We start from the raw sequence: 20,574 nt of genomic DNA on the forward strand, positions 1-20,574 counted from the left end.
ATTGTTAAAGATCACAATATAATTACATTTATTTTTAAAAGGATAACATATGTAAACTCAGTTAATTTTAGGAAGAGAAGATCATCAGATTACTGTAATTTATTAGAGAACTAGAAAAGGCACAATACAAAATGTAGTAGATTTTTTAAACAAACCCTGTACCACACTTTCAAATCATCACTCACTCGAACAAATATAACAACTCTAACGGGAAATTAAATTCCTAGGTAAATTCTTCAAAAGGACACATAACAATAGGAGGATCAGTATAAGGTACTGAAATACCTTCTAAAATAACGGTAAGATTATCAGATAAAGAGAATTTCTGTATCAGTTAGTATTCTGTTGACAGTGGTAAACATCACATTCATAACAAGGCCAAATAGCTTTAGCATGGATATATGTTAACATCTAGAAAGGGGCAGAATAAGTTATTTGAAGTTGCAAGAAAGGATATCACACAGAGAACCAAGACTTAATATGGCTAGTTAAAGGGCACAACCCTTGAGGCAAGCCCTACCTTTTCTAATTGATTTATTTAACAGAAAAAGAAGAAGGAACTTCCTATGTACTCTATTTCCATGAAAAGGCATCAAAGCATATTCATAAGCAGCTTCAACTTTTTAGACAGTACAGAGAACAGTCTCCTACACCAAAAACCACTCCCTCTCTTGCCACATGACTTTGTGAAGACTTGTAAGGCAGCATTCTCCTGCCGGACAACAAACTTGTTTCAATTTCCCCAAAGAATATTTTGGGGAATACTTTCTCTCGACACACACAGGCAAAAAGAGAACACGTGAACTGGCTCAAGACTTCTGCAGATCCACTGAGGCTCCAAGTAGCAGAAAGTTCATTCATAACCCAGTACTATTGATGCAGACTACGCTGCAGCCTGCTCGGCAAAAGCTTCCGTTTTTGTGACTGCAACGTTCTTATGTTGTCCCAAAAGAAGGGTTCTTTCACGCGGAGTGCATACCTCCAACACTTACACAACTAAATAATTGCAGATCTACCTGCTGAAAGTATCAGAGTTGAGGCTGGCTAGCTTTGCTTATCACGCCCCCGAACGGAGGCGGCAGCCTTTCACTGCTGCGCAGCACCAGGCCTTGAGTTCATACTATGTGGCTCTTCGCAGTTATTTCTCCAGTTCTCTTTAGCTGCCTAAGATTTCACATGAGAACAAATTACATGTAAATCTTGTTCTTCTCCTTTTTTAAGCTCATGTATTAAAGACTAGAAGTATATTTACTAGTAGTATTTACTAGTACTTCTAGTCTTTAATGAAAGATAAGATCAGACAACAACAGATGACTGCAAAAGCTTGATGTATATATTAATCCAGTGCCTCTAGCGTATAAAACCTAGCACATAAAGCTAGCACATAATCCAGTGTCTTTAGCACTTAAAACCATTTATACTAGCAGGAGCTATTATAACATGTAGGTCATTGAATTTTACACCCTCCTAGTCAGAATTCAAGCTGTTTAGAAAACTGGACTTTCTATTACAAGTCCCTTCAGCATCCAATACAAACAAATAAAAAAAAAAAAACTTGAGCCATTAACCCAGCTTGCACTGGAAACAGAATAACAAATGGTGCAGTTACATAATACAGTCTACACAAAAGTAGTAACTGCAAGGAGGAGAAATCATTGTAACTGAAATTTAAAAAGCAGGTTGACAGTAAAACTGAATTCCAAACAGATGTAAAACTAAATGCTTGAACAGACAGAGAATGCTTGCACTCCAGCAAAACTATTCTTTGGGTCTACTAAGCAACCAATTCGATGGTAAGAAGTAAAATTAATCTTTTCTCTTTGATCACATCAAAGGAGCTAACAGTCTAAAGTCCACAATACTTTCTTACGATGTTTTTGTTCAGAACAGCTGGAAGCTTACATTTTTACATTTATCTACTACTCTCATCAGTGCTAAGAAGGATTTTATAGTCTAACGCGGCACATGTTCTTGCTTCAGTCTTCTAAAAAGCTTTTAACTTTTTTCCTTCTTTCTGTTGAACCTTGTTGTTTAAAGAAACTTGGTAATTTTAAAGCAAAATGCCATTTTTAGGACTACGAAAGCAGATGATTTTTTTTTCCTGTTTCAGTGAAATTTGTTTTACAGATCCACAATTTGGTCTACTAAATTAGGCTTTAGACTTCTGTGAAGAACTACTCATAATTTCTTTCTACATTGCTCACATCAGGGAGGGTAAAAGTAATGACAGCAAGGGTCAAAATGATGAGGCTTTCCAGGGTTCACATGTTTAGAAATATACACAAATACCTGATTCTGAGTTACATTTCTTTTGAGGTTATCAAAGTTTCTAAAAAATTTCTAAGTTTTCTAAGAAAGTTGTCCATTCTATCTTCAGTTTCTATATCGATACCTTATGGGCCCCCAAACGCACAGGGCTCACAGATTTTCACCTTTCTAGCAGCATGCTGAAAGCACATGAAGCAAGGTGAAAGTAGTAAGAACCTCAAGTTTAATATTAGGCACGATAACACTGATGTGTGTTTTACAATTTGTAGCCAGTGCCCTGGCAAACAACAGCTAGACAACCATCCTAGCAAGGTAAATGAAATTCAGGATTTCTGTGCTGGAACTTACACTTGTAGGAAAGGGGGTGACTGGGAGACCTTGGCAGATGAAAGTTCTTTCCCTCCACATGGAGAAGCAGCAAGATCCTTCGTAAGCGAGCAGAGTCCTGGAGAGAGGCCAAGTACAGCCTACCCCAAATTACCAGTTACGGAATGACAATCACCCCACATTTAACACAGCTAGCTGCACATATGTGATAACTGAGAGTTGATACACGGCACCTTTTTCCAGCACTCACTCTTTTCTAGGTCCCGATCTATTCCAAATATTAAGAAGTACACAAGAAGAAGGAGCCAACATTTTGAAAATTTACAAGCAAATATTTTTCTTAAAGCCTTATTAAACCTAATCATGGCTGCCTTTCAATTAAGAGTTTCATTTTTATGGTCTAAAAATAGTTCATAAAATTTAACAATTACACCCAAGAAAATAAAATCTCTCAATGAGGTACTGTAAGAAAGGTTAAGAAGCAGGATTTATAACCTCCCTAAGCAATCTAATTCTTAAGGTCAGGCTGACCCTTCCATGTGAATCAGTGGTAGAGCAAGTAAATACAGATGTCAGAAAGGATGTTTAAGGAAAAAGACTTCTAATTCTGTTTTCTATCTCCCTTCATTATCTTCAAGTACAAGGCATAAAATGTGAGATTTTAAAATTACTCCCGGTATCGGCTCACTGCCTCCAATAAGGAAAATATTCCCTGATATTTAAAAAAATGCTTCAATCTCTTTGAATATGCATGTTAGATCAGCAGAACTTACACTATTTCATCAAGAAAGTAACAAAAAAAATCAAGTAAATCGTATTTAATAGTATTTTTAGTTCTTTCATATTCCTGTTTGTTGGGAAAGGGGCTCAGGTAGTCCTTCACAATGTATGCCTACATCAATTATACTGTGATATACTATATTACATTGTGTTATGCTGTGCATTTCCCCCCATTCACCTATTGAAAATAAAATTTTCCAAAGCTTCTTCATGATTTTGGCGCTTAAGTGCCAAATTTCATTAGAAATCGGCTTTTTTTCAAAAACGGAGGTTAGATTCATAAATCATCTAGAATACTTCTGAAATTGTATTTAGACTGAACTTGAATTTTCATTTCTGCCTACTATTTATTCAATCCTTTTATTGATTACACAATATTATATTTCAGTAAAAATGTTGTCTATATTTTTAAAGCTCTTACAGCTTTCTCCACTCCAGCAGTTTCTTCTCTAACTGCTCTGGATAGCCCCTACCAAGGACATTTCACAGGTAAGTATATATCTCGCTGCTTCAGAACGTAACAGCTACTGTTCATTTGCAACACCCATTCATTACCTATTTTTATTATAAATACATGTAGATTATTTGTTTTATAACTAATTATATGAAGTTATAACTGATATGGGCCAGCTCAAGACACTTCCGAAAGGGCCAAGAACGTTTACTTTCACGGGACACTGAAACACTTCTGTATTTTTCACGAAGAAAGCAATAATACTGTTCATTTCCCTTACAAGATAGTTAACCAAAAGCCAAGTGTAGAATGCTGAACTGCTCTAGATTTATAACCCAGGATATCACCACCATAAAAACTACAAAATCAGAAATATTTGCAGGTAGCATATTTAATGGTATTGATGGTAGTTAGTTACCAATCTGCAGAAACATCTAAGGCTACAGAAGATAAGGTGCATATTCGAGTACGCTTTCTAATAAAATACCTCTACGCTGTGAACCAATAGCCTTCCGATTGTATTTATTTTTTCCCCACAAAATATCTAGAAGATTAGTGGTGAAAAGACTTCTGGTATACTTTCTCTTATTTTGCTCTGGAATCCAATAGCGTTCACTAACAACACAGTAATCCTTGTTTAACTGTTCAATGAATTTTACCATGGTATTATAAAAACTGGGTTCTTTCAAAGGTATTTTAAAATGCCTTTTTAATGAAATGAAATAGAAATTTCTGGTTTTTCTATACTCAAAAATTATTTTTGTGGAATTGCATAGAACTTTTTCATCCTTTTTTATTTCAGTCTATTTCTAGACCCCCGCAAACACAAACAGTCCTATACCGATCCTAAAGAAGTTTGTCTTGAATAGGAAAAAAAGGCGCTTTTTTTTTTTTTTTTTTTACTGTGCCAACTAGCATGTTTTAACTATATTCTACAGCTCCATCATCAACCCAAACCATGTGTTTATACATCATTCAACTGAGTTATCTGAATTGATATTGAAGTACTGTTCTGCTTAACTACAGGTCACTGGAGAACAATTCTTCAAAAAAGATACATACTGTGAGTGATAGGACTATTGGAGTATCTTCTGAAATAAATGAGATTTGCAAAAGTGAGTTTTACCCAGAAGGAATGAGTGGAAAGGAAGTGTGTTGAGAAAACAGCAATAGAAAAGTGATACAATAGAGCTATCAGGAATACACGGGCAAGACATTTCAAGATAAATATCTGAGGGAAAGAGTGTTAAAGAGACTGCTTTTAAAGGGCAAAATATCAGAAGATATACATTTTTATTAATGCAATTTAAGAAACACTATATGGAGAAAGAGGCAGGGTGGAAGAGGTAGGAAGCTGAAGAGAAATAGGTAAAAATTAGGATGAAGCTGAAAAAAGCTGCAATTCAATTCAAACTGATTCTTCTTCTATGCATATTAAGCTTTTATTCCAATTTGCTGATCCACAATTTAAGCCATAAGCAGCAGGCACATAATTTGATATTAAAGCATTACTCATCATTACTTGCTGCTTCTTTCAGCTTTTGAACTGTTTTGAATTGGTGTGCTGTCTTAAAAACCTCGTTTTTTTTTTTAACTTGCATATGAAAAAATAGATTTATAATTTTGTAATCCAAACATGTTTATGGATGAGAAAGAAATAAATGTGCTTAGTAGGAGTGTCAAAGGAAAAAAAAAAAAAGCCTTTACTACCCAGAATATTTCTTCCCTAATGAATGACATATTCAAACAAGCACCTTTTAACTTTTTCCTCATAATTCCTCATGCTTGGGAAAATCTCAACAGAAATCTCAGCAAAAGTCTCTTCTTGACAAAGGCTAGACAGCAGCATGCAGAGTTCTACTTCTTACTATGTTAAACAACGTGACCTCCTTAGGTTCTTGTACCCCCTCCTCAAACCTGTCAGGCTCTTGCCTCTGCCCCTATAAACTCTTCCATAAAGGACACAATTCTAGGGTTTGTTTGTGTGCCACCTACCCTCACAGGGTCTGCCTCCAAACGATAACAATAAAATAAACTTCAGAAATATGAGTTTTAAAACACAGAAAATCAGATTACCAAAGGATGGAAATATAACATATCCTTACCTATGCAGCTGTAAATACTCTCTAGGTCTGTTTAAGAGGTGAAGGAATCTGTCAACAATCTTGTTTTTCCCAACACCCTGCAATAAATATATACATATAAATGTATAATGCATAAATTTAAGTCGTAAACAAAGAAAAGATAACTTTTCAAAATTGTCTAAACACCTCCGTACTCTTTTATAGGTAAATATGACTTCAATCCACATCAAAGAATTCTGAACGCAATTTGATTATTTTTATATATCTATATCTATATAGATATAGATAGATATAGATGTTACATATGTATATAGTTGCAAAACACTTCTTTGTCTTACTAGGAATAAACAGAAATAGGATCATGTCTCTAGAGTTACATCACTCATGCCTATGCATCCTTTTAACTAAACGCAGTTTTTCCAGCCCTTCCATTTCACAAAGCTATTGTGAGGCCACGAACACCAGGAAGCTGGCTTAAAGTAAACATAAAGAAGGTAAATCTTGGTAGCCATAGGTAACATTTAGTAGCGATCACATAGAATTAGAGCATTACTCTGGTCATATTTGCTAATCTCATTTAACTTAACTTAAGGGGGAAGAAAAAAGGCACAGGTGGAACCAGAATTGGGTTGGGAATTGCAGTGATTTATTACTCCTCTTGTAGACATATATTAGAAGTGCAGAACAATGACAGTGGGTTTATAGAGTGAATCACTTGTTGCTAACACCCTAGCGTCTCCTGCATAAGCACTTCAGCTCAGGCCCAGTTTGGTCACTTGCAATGAATTAGCAGCTAGAAGGCATCAGAAGTGCTGCTGGACATGTCTTCCACTTTAGTCTCACCCTGAAGGATCCAGGTCATACATCCCTTCACTACTGCATGACACGTACCAGCTGCAGTAAGGAGACGCGTTTAAAAGCGCAATCCTGATCAGGACTGAAATTGTAATGTAGATGCGCACCCAGATGACAGTTCAGATGCAGAAAATTCTTATTCTTCCTACAAAGGAGTGGCTGCAGGTTTGGGAAATGAGAACAAAAGTGAGACTATCAAGGTTTGGGGGTAGAGGGTGAAAGAGCAGGCACAGCTGGAAGCAGTTTGACAAGATACCATCACTCCACTGAGATTCAGATTCTGACTGCATGAATCCATCTAGTCCACACTAGTGTAAAATAAAGCAGATAAATATAAACCACAGACAGATTAAGAGATTAGCAGGTCTCAAATTGGTTTAATCTAATCTGTTTCACTTGGCATTAAAACAGAATAGGAGCATTCAGACTGCAAGTTGTGACTTTCATGACTGTAAGTTCTAGTGGAAAGATAGTAACTGACAGCTGCAGAACTGCAAACTGTTTAAACTTCTCAAAACGGGACCACAATCTCTCATCTGAGTACATTTATGAGACTGGAGAATCAAACACATATGTGTAGTATTTGAAATCCTGGAATGAAAGATCTCACCAGGAGAGTAGAGAAAAAAAGATATAGCAGAGATGACAAAAATAGAACCACACAGATCCTACTGTGGACTCAATCTGAACTCAGAATCTGAGCATCATCTGAAGGATGGTGTTTGGATAACAAACTCTTCTAGAAAAAGTCAAAGAACACACCCGTTTGAGGAGAAACATTCAACTTCAGGAACTGCATCAGAAGCATCAAAAGTAATCAGAAACAGGGTAGCAATCCTCTTATAGTGCATATGGGCAGTTTTATTCCCATGTGTTTGTCACTGCTTGCCGTAAGATACTTAAAACTATAAATGGGTCAATAAACTGGGATACTCCTTCTAATGTCAAGCACAAATACCAATGCTAAAAGCAGCCTCCTTCACATTTTCTAAGAGATCTTCAGAGGATTGGGCAGATGTCTGCCAGCAGTATTTTGTACAGTCCCCAGTGGACTGCATATCCTTTTCTCCACAGAGTGGGACTCTCGCCAGCTGTGGCAAGAACAAAGCTGAAGAAATAGATCAACATATTGAATCAATGTAAAACATACTTAATATCAAGCAAAACGGTTACTGTAATTAGAAAAAAAAGGACTTTGGCTTTCATGTGCATTAACAGAAAGAGCATGCGGTTTGTCTGTATGTTTATAATACCGTCCTAAAATTATGCATGAAAAGACTACTTCCCAACTACAAAATAACATAGCTAGACTTTTTTTTTTCTCCCTCTCCCTTTCCAACAGAAAGACAACCACGTAGCTAGTTTTGCTCATTTTTACCAATGCTGTTATCACCAAGGATACTAAGAGGAATACACCTCGCTTCTGAAAGAGCACTCAGAGGACACACAAGCGCAACGCAGGGCCACTGTGGAGGAATGGAGTGAGCACTGTTACCAAAGTAACACAAAGAAGTCAATGGGAGTTGTGCCACGATTGTCTCTCACCCTTTTCTAGTTTGTATTTGCACATCGCAGCAGTATCCCTGCGTACCTACTTTTATTTTATTTTAAGTATACCTTGATTTCAGAATGTGATGCATTTTTAAAAGGTGCATGCAGTATTCAAGAGCTGCAAGGCACTGCCACCAGGTTTAACCATTAGAAACATGTTCATGTTGCCCAACTCCTAGACTGAACTCCTTCAGAGCATACGTTATGTGCCTTCATAGAGGTTGTGGTGTACCACAGAAAATCCTTCGTTGGCCACAGCAGCTGGAGCAAAGTTCGAGTCAAAGCTCTTTGATCCTATTCCTTCACATTCTTACTTCATGACAAGTTACCACTTCTCTTTGTCTCAGTTACTCCAGCAGGAAGAGGCACAATATAATTATATTAGAAAGTAAGGAAAAAACTGCAAAAAAGAGCTCAGATGAGTTCCTTCAGTGCTACTCACTGACATGAGACCAAGAAAACTAGGTTTATTCCAAATTCACCTGACCCCTGTGGGATAAACAATGTGTCTGGTAATCTTCAGATAAACAAGAACTGTGGAAAACGCTAACCCATTTTAGAAAACTCTGAAATAGGCCAGTGCCATCCCAGAAATAAGAAATGACAAAGATGGCAAAAAAAAAACACCCTTTTTCTTTAATCTATATCCATCTTGTAGCTGGTAGGCAACTATTTACACAGAAAGAATCAAAACTACACAATTCATGTGAACTCACTAAAATACTGAATTGAACTTGGATTGGATTCAGAATGTAATCTCATGTAATTTGCATTAATGGTAGTCTAAGGTAACATTCAGAGGACAAACCAGTTTGCCATGAACACTGTGTTATTTATATATGTAATATTGCAGTTACTTGATTTTACAGAAATATAAGCATATGGAAATTAGAGGGAAAATAACATCTGTGTTGGCATTTCAGCTAAAAGGAACAGAAATATTTCTGAAAGCAAGTATTAGACAATTTTTATTCCTCAGACCTACAGGACAACTGAAGCAGAAAAACAGGAAGTAAAAAACTGCAGTAATAACTAACAAAAATAAAATCATGCAATTAGAAGGCAAAACAATTCCTTATTTAAAAATTCTCCTGACATTGTAAACACTTGTTACCAAGGATAAAATGACTTCATCTTCTAGCAGTAACAATAACTGCAGCTTCAAATATAAAACAAGGTTCTCACAGGTCCCAGGAGGCATTTTGCAATTCAGGATGCAGCTATTACAGTAGTGGGACAAATCTGTCCCCTGCACAATTCAACTGAAATCAATAAAGTTATACAGGAAACGAACTGGACCCAAGCTTTGAAATTAACAGTTTGCTTCTTAGAAAGAGAACTATCAGAAAAAAAAAAAAAAAAAGAGAAATCCTATCTCATTTTTATTTTCTTTTAAATGATTTGCAGGTCACACTGAAGTGGTTAAAGAGGTGACTGCATTGTTCTGTTCACTACTATCGTTCAGCCAAGACACTGCAACCACGCCTCTTCCATTTCAGTACACAGTCATCCTGTGTAGCTTAAATCACCTTCAACAGGGCAGGTTTCATTAGAAATTAATGAAATCCAGGTTTTGCAATGGGTGAAAAAGACAATTTTTCACTTTTTCACTTGGGTTTTATTCTACAACTAATTTTGAAATATTATGCATTTGTTTTGGGATATAGTTCTGACTAAAAAAAAAAAGTTGATCGCTTCCTGCTTAGAACAAATGTGAATAATGCAGTGTAATAACCACAGAAGATATGTCAACAGGAGACCCTAGACATTGCTACCAGAGGACCACCTCAATAAACCTCACCGTTGCTTTGACGTTAGTAACAAAGGAAAATAGTTGCTAAAAAATAGTAGCGATCTAAGACTTGCCCCAACTGTAATTTATATATTGGTCACAAACGTGCTGCACAAGAGTGTTCTGTGATTTAGGATCTAATTATTTTATTACGAATTTATCATCTGGAGCATGCAAAAACTATGGTAACACTAAAAGAAAAAAAAAAATCCACCACAAGAGAGCCCATAAACTCATTTCCCTGATAGAAGTCATGAATTGAATGGCTTGGATAAATCAGGTTTAGACAGACTTGTAGATTACCTGCCTTCTTCTGAATTTAAACTATCACGTTCAACCCAGAACCCTATTATGCAACATACAATCTTCACATTTACATACATAAGACAATTGGAGCCTTACAGAGAGAAAGATATGAAAAATTTACAATAGAAACAATCCGCGGGAAGAAACTTCCCAAAGAAAGTAACTCATTAATTCTTTTGTGTTCCGTTTCTTTAGTATAACTTGCAAAGGCAGAAAGCAATAATGTAAGCACAGATACATTTAAAGATGATTCATATTTGCATATGGGCAACTACAGTTATGACTGTAGTAAGCAGAAGACAAATATTTTCTGAGATTTCCATAATATACATACAGAATCTCTTAGGCAAAAAATATCTTAACAACCAGCCCTATTTACTTCATTTAGAGCTCAACTTCTTCATGTTCGTAAGAAAAAGACCATCAAAAATATTGACTTCGGAGAGTACATCACTGCCTTGTAGAAGAAGCTGTCTATTTTCACACAAGCTGAAGTCAAAAAACCCAGGTCCTTTACTTCTAGAAAAGTTAGAATGTTAAGCATTTGCTATTTCCAGTTTTGCCGGTGACTGATACTACTGCACTCTCAGTTTCTCCACACTTAGCTACTTACTTCAATTTCACAATGAGATAAAAAGAGCATTGCCTTACAAGGAAAGACCAACTCAAGCATGCCCTTTAAAATCTATTCAAGAAAGATTCCAACATTTGTCTTACTAAACTCTTCAAGAATAAAATAAATTCCCAGTAGTAGTCCAAGAGTTCACGTAAGTTGATCTCTAAGTTAAAGTGCCTTTATAGATGCACTTTCTTCAGTCAAAGAAAGGCAACAGAAAGAAGGATGCAAATACATTCTTCCATCAGGGAAATAAATTACCGTACGTATCAAAACGCCACCATATTTTTAAGTTCTTCACATATACTTGTGACAGCCTACTCACTGTGGGCCCACTTCAACAATTTCACTAGGTGCTGCCATAGAATTTGCAACGGTCTTCTTTCAGATTATTTACAACAATGGTTAGCACCTTTATAGAAGTCTTCATTCTTCTGCTACTTGGTATTCCTTTCTCATTTCCTCTCATTTGTATGTTGTCTAACTAGACTGCACACCATTCTGGAAAGGGCTTGTTTTATAAGCTTGGAAAATGCCTTCTTTATTTAAGACCGGGGTAGAAGGGGGTTGGGAGAGAGGGGAGATGATTCTCAGCAAGAAGTACAAAGGCAAAGGCAAAATCTAGATTTCCACACAATCAAATGAAGTGCAAAATTTAAATGCTGTCTGTAATTCCACAGTAATTTAATTGGTAACTTTTGGCATTTCTGATTTTTCTTACTGATTATCATAATTGTATTTCTTGTTGAAAAGAGAACATAAGCAACAGGAAAGCCAAAAATGTCCATCAATAACAATTATTCAAGAGAGAAGATGTATTACTTGTTGTCATTTTTTTATAATGTTATTCCTCAGTAACTAATTTACCATAAAAGCAGGATGGAAACCGGCTTTTGATACTGGTAACGTTAAGTATTTCATTTTCAAAGATAGACCAGCCAGTACTAAATACTTAGCAACAGCTGTAAGGGTTGCCAGTGAAGAAAACTATAAGGTAATGGAGAAAGTGGGAATTCTGGAAGGAGAAGAACAACCAAGAGAAGAGAAATAGGAAATGATCCTCATGAACCCTGATTTGGTCCTAATTTACATGGCATTTCTTCTGTCTACTTCTCAAGAAGATTGACAGCCAGAATGTTCATCATTCTGGTGATGTCTGCACAATATAGACAGTAATGTCCACTCAATCACTTTTCATCTCTATGCTTTACACTTTGAAAACAGTGCAAGGTCTGTAACAGACGATGTAAACGTACAGCCAAAGAATGCTGTGCCAAAGAACTGCATGCCAAACCCGTGAGGGTGCTATCAAACAGAGTGGCATAAGCTGACTATAAAGCACGTAAGAATATTGCTGTACATATTGAAACTTGATTCAAAACAAATGTACGGTGTGAAAGAGACATTATGGAACACATAAGGTCTATTAAGTGAATACTTAATTAATGCAGACATGGCCAAAACCATCAAATACAATCAATCCATGGATCACATAGTTCTCAAGGCATGGAAGAGCTGCTGGAACTAATAAAAACTGCATCCGTCCTGCTACACAGGAATATTATCCTGCAACTGTGCTGTTTTAGATGACTCTAGATACCATGGGAGAGGTATATTTTATAGACATTTATATATTATATACATATATTTGTACTTATACAACCAATGTTCTTATTTATTCTATATTTATACAGTGAATGAGAATACAGTTACTCTAAGGGCCAAAATGATCACAACTTGTTATGAAACACTTCCTGTATGCTAACTGTGCCCTACAAGCAGGCACGTTCTACTGCTACAAGGAAACCTCTTTAATTCACTACAACAGCTATCTGAATCGCTCACACTATAAATTATGGCAAAAGACTAATGCCAAACAAAATAATTCAATTTTGTTTAACACAGGGCTTGGTGTTTTTTTTAGAATTTCAGGTTATAAAATAATTCAGAAGCGAGAAGGCTGTGATTCTCACTTAGCTATGAGCTTTCTCTCTCCAGAAAGTCAGAAACCTCTTAGAACTATGAATACGTTGCTTTAAAGACAGCTGATGTTTGCCAAGACCTCACCTACAACCAATAAAGGTGAGAAGAGCCAACGTATCTTTTGATATAACTTCCAAATGCAATAGCTTTCAAATGCTTCCCTGGGAACGTAAAATTTAGAAGAGCAAGAAAAAAAAAATGTGTTTCAGTTGCTGCTACTTATAAAGTTTTTTTCCAGATAAACAAATTTTATATATCGACATAATTTTTCTCCTGTTTTCCAGAGAAGGAAAATTCAAGGAGATAGTAAAAGATATGTAATGGCCAATCCATGAACTGTATAACCTCCATCAGGAAAATTTTCACAAAAAGCAAGCTGAAAAGTCTTCCTTAGTAGTACGAATAAATAAACCAGTCTGTTTTGGGAGACTAGGGAATCATTGCCCTGTAAGAGCTATACAGTAAAGATTACCTAAACAGCCACTGCAAAGTTTGGAATAAGTAATGTTTACTAAATAGGAGTCTTTCTGCTGTTTGCCTGTTGCTTGGAGAGTAATAAGTAACTGCTTTCTCAGTCAAGGAAGAAGCTGCTTTATACTTGTTTTGAGATACTACAGATCATCTCATTCACACTCTCAAATTGGAAACAGGCTCATTCAGGAAGTAATATCTGAAGCCATATTTAAAGTGCTGGCATTTCCTCCAATTAGAAGCTATCCAATAGCTGAAAATTCTCTTCTATCCATTGCCCTTCCTGAGAACCCAAAGAAACCTGTTTGCTTAAACAAGAAATAGCAGCACATTCCAGTTAGCATCCAAAATAAATCAATAACCAGTGTAAACAAATATTTAGATGAAGCCACATTTTCACACAATACATTTATGCTCTGAAATTCTGGGCCATACAAATATCAAGGAATACACACAAACTAAGTGGGTTATAAAGTACTTTAGAAGTTGAACACTCCTAAAGAGATCTCTCAGTATCTAACATACTTGTCTGCAATGCCTCCTTGGTTACATTAAGAAAGGCAGCCCCTAAAATACACCAGGATTGTTTAATTCTGATTTACTGAATTTCTAACACTAAACTTCAAAGTTGAAAACAGTCTTGGTTAAAAGGACTCCTGCCATTCACATCTTAATTAGAAGATACACCGAAGAGATGACACCTGCAGCTGTGAAATGAGAGAGGATGGCCTTAGGCTAACAGGAATTTTGTGTGTGTACATGTGTTGTGAAAATGAGGGAGGAGAAAGAGGAAACCCACAAAACCAAATCTAGTCCATAAAAGAAACCGTGCACATAGAGACACGCACATTCAGTCACAGTTGAAAGAAGATATTCACTAACATATATTCGTAATTTTGACGGACCAAATTATGTTTTACGATACATGTCAAGTATTTAAATATCAGGGAAATGACAAAGGCATTTGAAGATTTGAAGGCACGTTAGTCTCCTATTCTGAAAGACTAAGGTTCGGAGTATTTCATTTGTCAGTTATTTACACGGAATTTCCATGATTCATTCATTCACCAACAAGAAATGCAATAGAAAGAAACTCAAATAGCACTTTGTATCTCCACCCAAACCCACCATTATTTACTTCTTCCAAATGCAAAAAACAGACACACACTGATATATGTATCAAGTAGACAACCATAAAACTCTAGCTAGTTCTAATTACAGATTGTAACTGAACTGCAAAGAATTTTTTTTTTTAATCATATGCTTTACACAAAGAGGATGAAAACTCAAATAGTTTCAATGGGAGGGTAACTGTGCATGTAGCACAAAAACATACTTACATAATATGGTTGCTTTTAAATTACTTGAGCAGGATTCATCAGGCGCTAAGGAAATTTATAGTGATACATTTAAGGAACTAAAAATTTCTAAATTCTATTTCTAAAGGTTTAGTGATCATCCCTGATCCTGTGAGGCTGCAGAACAGCAAATGCAGTACTGAAACTTAAAAAATAGTATTTTAAAAGGAAAAGTATAGCTGGTTGACCGAAATTAGTCACACAGAAAAACAGCAGAACAAATTACTAAAGAATAAACCTCAAAGCATGACACTAATTACAAAACAAAAACAAAACCTGTAAGTATTACTAATTTGCCAAGTACAAATCAGCAAACCAACTGATTTTCTATTTTACTGGTGCAACTGAGGTGGCGTCTAGAATTAAAGCAGTACATGTTCCTACTCTTTGACTCAACTAAATCTTTTAACACTGCCTGTAATGAGAGTTTCATAAGCTGTGGGAAAATGTGGCACAGATTACATTATTAAAGATGAGTATACCACTGCTGGAAAAATACCCTAAACCTCCCAGACTGTACTCATGTAGTCTTCCAAATTTTCTCAACAAATTGGGACAATATACGAAGCATGTGTCAGGGGCCTGAACGCACTACCAGGCTCTGCAACGTCTTCCCCTCCACCTAGGACTTTGCTCCCCGCATAGCTGCGGAGCGAGCTGTGAGCAGCCTCACTGGAGCCCTTGTGGCTTGGGAGCCAGTGCCTGGCCCTGTACCTCGCTCATCCCAACCCAGACCCACTGACTTGACCTCCCGGCTTGGCCTCAGACCGTCCTCGCCACTGCGGGCCTGTGTGGCAGTCACTGGGCTCTCGGCCAGCTCTGGTCCCGCCCCTAGACCTGTTCTCCTTCCATGGACACGAGGACTGCACAACTTGCTGGTGAGGATACTGTCCCTGTCTCTGCTCCCTTGCCAAGTGGCCCATTCTTGCTGCTCCCTGACAGCAGGTCCTGCAGGCAATCTGTATATTATATAGCATTTTCAGTAAAAACTTGGGAGACAGAACAGAGAGCAGTATTTCTGAAACAGAATGAATAGATTCTATTCCATTTATGAAATTGCTTCCTTTTTTATTAATGAATAAATGAAATCTTTTGACAAAAGCTGGCATCATCAAGCAAAAGTCTACTTTTCTGGAAGTAGACTCTTCCAGACTTGGAACTCTAGAGGTTCCAAGTATGAAACCTTCTGAAATACAAGCTATTAACAAGAACTCTAAGTAGGCGAGACTATATTTAAATGTATACTGTAATTTTAGTATATGCACATTAGCAACACTTAGCACGTAAGTTAGACCATTAGTGTGTTTTGTATTAGACTTTTGCCAAAGGCCTTTGCAAAATAAAAATAAGCATCTGCTAGAAAATTACTGCATCCTTGCTGAAGCAAAGCTAAACCAAAGGGAGAAGATTACAGTATGAGGTGGGGGGAAAAAGCTGTAGCTTGGAAATTGTCACTTTCCTGAGTACTTCAAATATATAGAAACAATACATGCTAACTGACAACGCTAATTCTGGTTAAGTCATCTATGAGGTCAGGAATGGTTTAAGATGGTCCTGAAGAACAAAGATATTCAAATATATGCAATTAAAAAACATCTGCCTTCCCTACCTTGGGGAGCCTATAAACTCTCAGATGGTACCACCAATCAGCAATGACCAACTACAAGAATAAGACAGCCCTCATCATGTCACCAATGAAGTCTGCATCAATAGAGATACTAGCCAAAGAATAAAGTGAATCTGTTTCTCTCCTTTAGGGAAAACTAACGTTTTGTTATAAGCAAATAAGCTTTGGATAATATTTGCGGATGCAACCTTTATCCAGCAGAAAGTGGAAATTTTCTTGTAACAGTGCTATGTAAGCAGAGGGTGAAAGGATTTAGGAGGAAAATATTCAAATTCAAAGGATTCTGATAGACGGAAGAGATGTCCTAAATCAATATGGACCAATCAACTCAAATTCAATAAACAAGATGATAGTGGAACAAAAAATTAAATGATCAATCTGCATCTACTTAATGTGGTTACAAGTAACCTGAATTGATGAGAAGGTAGTTAAGAAAGAAGGATGATTATAAGCTAATAAGAAAAGGTGATAAGAAACAAGTCCTGGAAGAGAAGAAACCACATCAGAAGAATCTGATTTCCTTTTTTCATAGTTTAAGTCAGATGTAAAAAAAATCAATCAAGGGGATATTCTTCCCAGAAGTGGTGCCATTTGTTCATCTTAAGATGTTAAATTAGAGACAAGCCGGAGCAGCAAAAAAGGTATAACACCCCAATTTTCATCAAAGAGTGATTTCTATTATTATTAGGGTAATAAATTAACAGGACTGGTTATCTTGAGCTATCTGTCACTGAGGATTTTAAAAGCGAGGTTGGATACATGCCTATCAAGGACAGTCAAAATTATTGACCAAAGATTTTAATTGTAATGATGTAATTAGAGAATCTGAAATCTTAAAAGCCAGGTTATTGAGAATTGTGATGGCATAATAGGAAACAGAAATGATTCGCTTCTTGTTAATTAAGTTTTTATATGGGCTGTGAACACCAAGCATACTAATGTCCCTGAAAAGAAAAACAGTCCTGGATTATTGACAAAATTAACCAGGCCAAAGGAAAGTGTTTATGAACTCTGAATTGGATAGAATATGTTTTCTGTTTTGGTTCAGAAGAGTAACTATTATATCTTTCAAGTAATGTTACATATAATTACCAGTATTTTGTCTTTTTATTTACATAGCAATGTAATACGACATTTAAAGGCATTTACATTTTCCACAGGCATATGCCCATAAAATCCTTGAACATTAGTAGATTAAAAAAAAAAAAAAAAAATCAGAAATGGGTCAAATACCTTACTGGTACAAATGGATTCAATTTCATTGAAAAAAACACAGAGACTTTTTTATTTCATTAAATAATGAGTCTGTCCCATGCATTCTAAGAAACGTTTAACTCACCTGATTGCCAACTAAAAGAAGATGTTCTCCAAGCAGGAAGTCTTTCAGCATGTCTTCCATTACCATCATGTGCTGGAGAAAAAAAATCCACAACTTCTACCCCTGCTTTTATACTCTCAAGTTTATACATTCAGTAATCAAAGTAGTATGCAGGAATTTTACTTGCAGAACTTTCAGCTGAAATTGTTTAAACATTATACTTACAGACATTTATTTTTTGGAAAGAGTCTCTCAGCCAGTAATACCAATCTATGCAGTGACTAAAACAATGAAACAAAGACACTAACTCTACTTATGCATTTCATCTGCTCCAATTATTTTGGGTGTCTGATGTCCCTAGATATATTTAATTCTCAGTAATGATGAATAATGCATTTCCTTTTAGCCTAGCTGGATGTTTGACACCCAGCATACAAGAACCATCATTAATTTGTGTGATTATTTTCCAGTAACTGTCCTGTGAAGAAGCAAAGTTCTAAAATACCAATCTGACTAATTTTCAGCTGTTTTGGAGAGCTGCTGATCTTACAGTTACAAAAACGTGCATTATCACCTCCAGTATAGTTTACTACAACTGTTATTATACAGGGTATGATAATTGTCAGAGATTGTAGGAAAGTTTCTAGGCTCACAACATTAGGCACTAAATGAGCAGGCAGTAAGAGACAGTAATACAATTTAATTATGCAGAACAAAGGAGGAAAGCAACATCACCATGGAGGAGACAGGAAAGAGAGATGGGAAGACTGAACAACCTTCTCAATGGCAAGGAAAAAATTTTGGTCAGGCCTCAGGTCCCATTCTGGTCCTTGTAATATTACTGTCCTTCCATTTAGGATAGAGGGTTACAATTAAACTAAATAGAGACTAATGAAGTAAGTAGCAATTAGCATTTCTGCATATAGACAACCAATACTTCCGGAGCACTGTCAGATTTTTGCACGTTTTTGCACATGGATCTGAAGTTGTTTTTAAGCTATGAAGGACTTCCAGGCTGACTATCTTGAGAGACTGTCCCTCTTCATCTCACAGATCTACAACTAGGCCCATCTTTTAACCAAGCTTTTGGGCAGGAAGGGAAGATTAAGAAACCTTATTATGGGAATTATGATGTGGTATTACTGGCTGTCTACCTTCTGTTCTGTGAAATGGTGGGGGGAAAGGGCCCTAGAAAATATTTTAGGGTGCTTTTATACATGCACATACACAGACATGTGTGTCTGTGTGCGTCTGCGTGTGTGTTTGTGTGTGTGTTTTAAATCATTAAGAAAAAAAATCGGTAGAAAGCTCTTACAGTTTGATTTTTACTGAAAACGTGAATACACACTTGAAATTTTCAGTTAAGAAATTTGTTGAAAAACAGTTCCTTTCGGCTCTACTAACGACACTGTGGGCAATTTATTATTATTTACTACAAACATCTCATTTTTTATTTTACTCAGAACTATTGTTAAAACTTCACAAAGCAGGAAGCAAGAAGTGTAACATTTATAGCAACACCTGAAATGTGAAAAAAAAAAGGCAGTAAAATGTATCCAGGTGGAACTTTATATATAGAAGCCAGAGGGAATAAAAGAGAGCTGATATGAACATGGAAATTACATCCTTTTTTTTTTAATTAAAGGTTGAATGATAGGTATAGCTTAACAACAAATGCACCTTTCTTTTCCAATTAAACTTTATTTTCAAGGAAAATAAGGATAGTAAAATGCAAGCCCACATTCATAATGCTTCTTATAATTTCTAAATTACACTCCCTAATCGAAGTCAAAGTACTTGAGGTATATTTTATATACCCAGCATCATAAAGGTAACATATGCAGGACAAAATTTAACCTTATCTTGCTCCTCATAAATATTTTGTTCAAAAGAATCCAGACAGCTACAGATAATATGGCAGTGCAAGCTACTTCACTAGCAACAAAGACTTGTATATCCTCCACTGTATCTGGTGAAAATAGGTCATCTGTAAGTAGGTCAGACAATCTACTTAGGAAAAATGATTGCTTGCCTTTAGATAAACATATTTGTTTTCACATTATCATCTCATCTTTAATATTTGATTTTGAAACAAAACAAAACAAAAAAGTAGTTTTGATGTAATTTCAGAGCACACAGAAATATTCAGGTTGCAGCTGTGTGAAAGATGTTTTAGTTTTCCACATCTCTTCAGAAAAGAGGGTGGGGGTAGGGAAGAAACTTCTGTAAATACAGCTTAATACCATGAAATCCTAACCAGGCATGTCAAAAGACTACTGAATACTCGATATACAATTTAGGGAGAGGACTTCAAGGCAAATTACCATATTTTCTGGCATGCACATGCACCAGAAGTTTATAGCTGATGAGTGTAACTTTATCCAGATATAGCACAACAAATTCCAGTAAGTCAATCACACCACACATACTGATTAGATTTTCTGGTTTTACTGCTAAAGCATGAGTACTTCCCTCTGATGACTTATTTTCTCATCCTAAATTGCACAAGTGTGTGTACACTCTAGTTCCCCTCCACAACAGCTTTCTCACAACAGAAATTATGTACTGGTGCGTGCGTGTGTCTGTGCGTGTGTGGTTTTTTTTTTTCCACAACAGGACGTAAATTAGCACTGTATTAGGATGCAGGCAGACTTTTTAGGTTAAATACCTGCATGAAGGACTTCTACATAGACACATCAACATTGTGTCAACTTAATCAGTCTCTGTTCCCTAAAGACAGGGATGAGAGTGGCATTTAGCATATCACCTAAAAATCATTTCCAC

General features: G+C 36.2%; 1 protein-coding gene across 1 annotated transcript in view; it reads right to left on the reverse strand.

Moving 5' to 3' along the window:
• The window catches only part of VWA8 (von Willebrand factor A domain containing 8), a 181,202-nt gene that overhangs the window by 83,022 nt on the left and 77,606 nt on the right, over positions 1-20,574 (reverse strand). Inside the window, exons 20-21 of the mRNA XM_068929726.1 lie at positions 17,812-17,883; positions 5,935-6,011 (exon numbers count right to left, since the gene is read on the reverse strand). Of these exons, the coding sequence (XP_068785827.1) occupies positions 5,935-6,011; positions 17,812-17,883 (149 nt within the window). The remainder of the gene's footprint in view (positions 1-5,934; positions 6,012-17,811; positions 17,884-20,574) is intronic.

The sequence above is a fragment of the Struthio camelus genome, chromosome 1 (assembly GCF_040807025.1).
Source record: "Struthio camelus isolate bStrCam1 chromosome 1, bStrCam1.hap1, whole genome shotgun sequence".
NCBI lineage: Eukaryota > Metazoa > Chordata > Aves > Struthioniformes > Struthionidae > Struthio > Struthio camelus.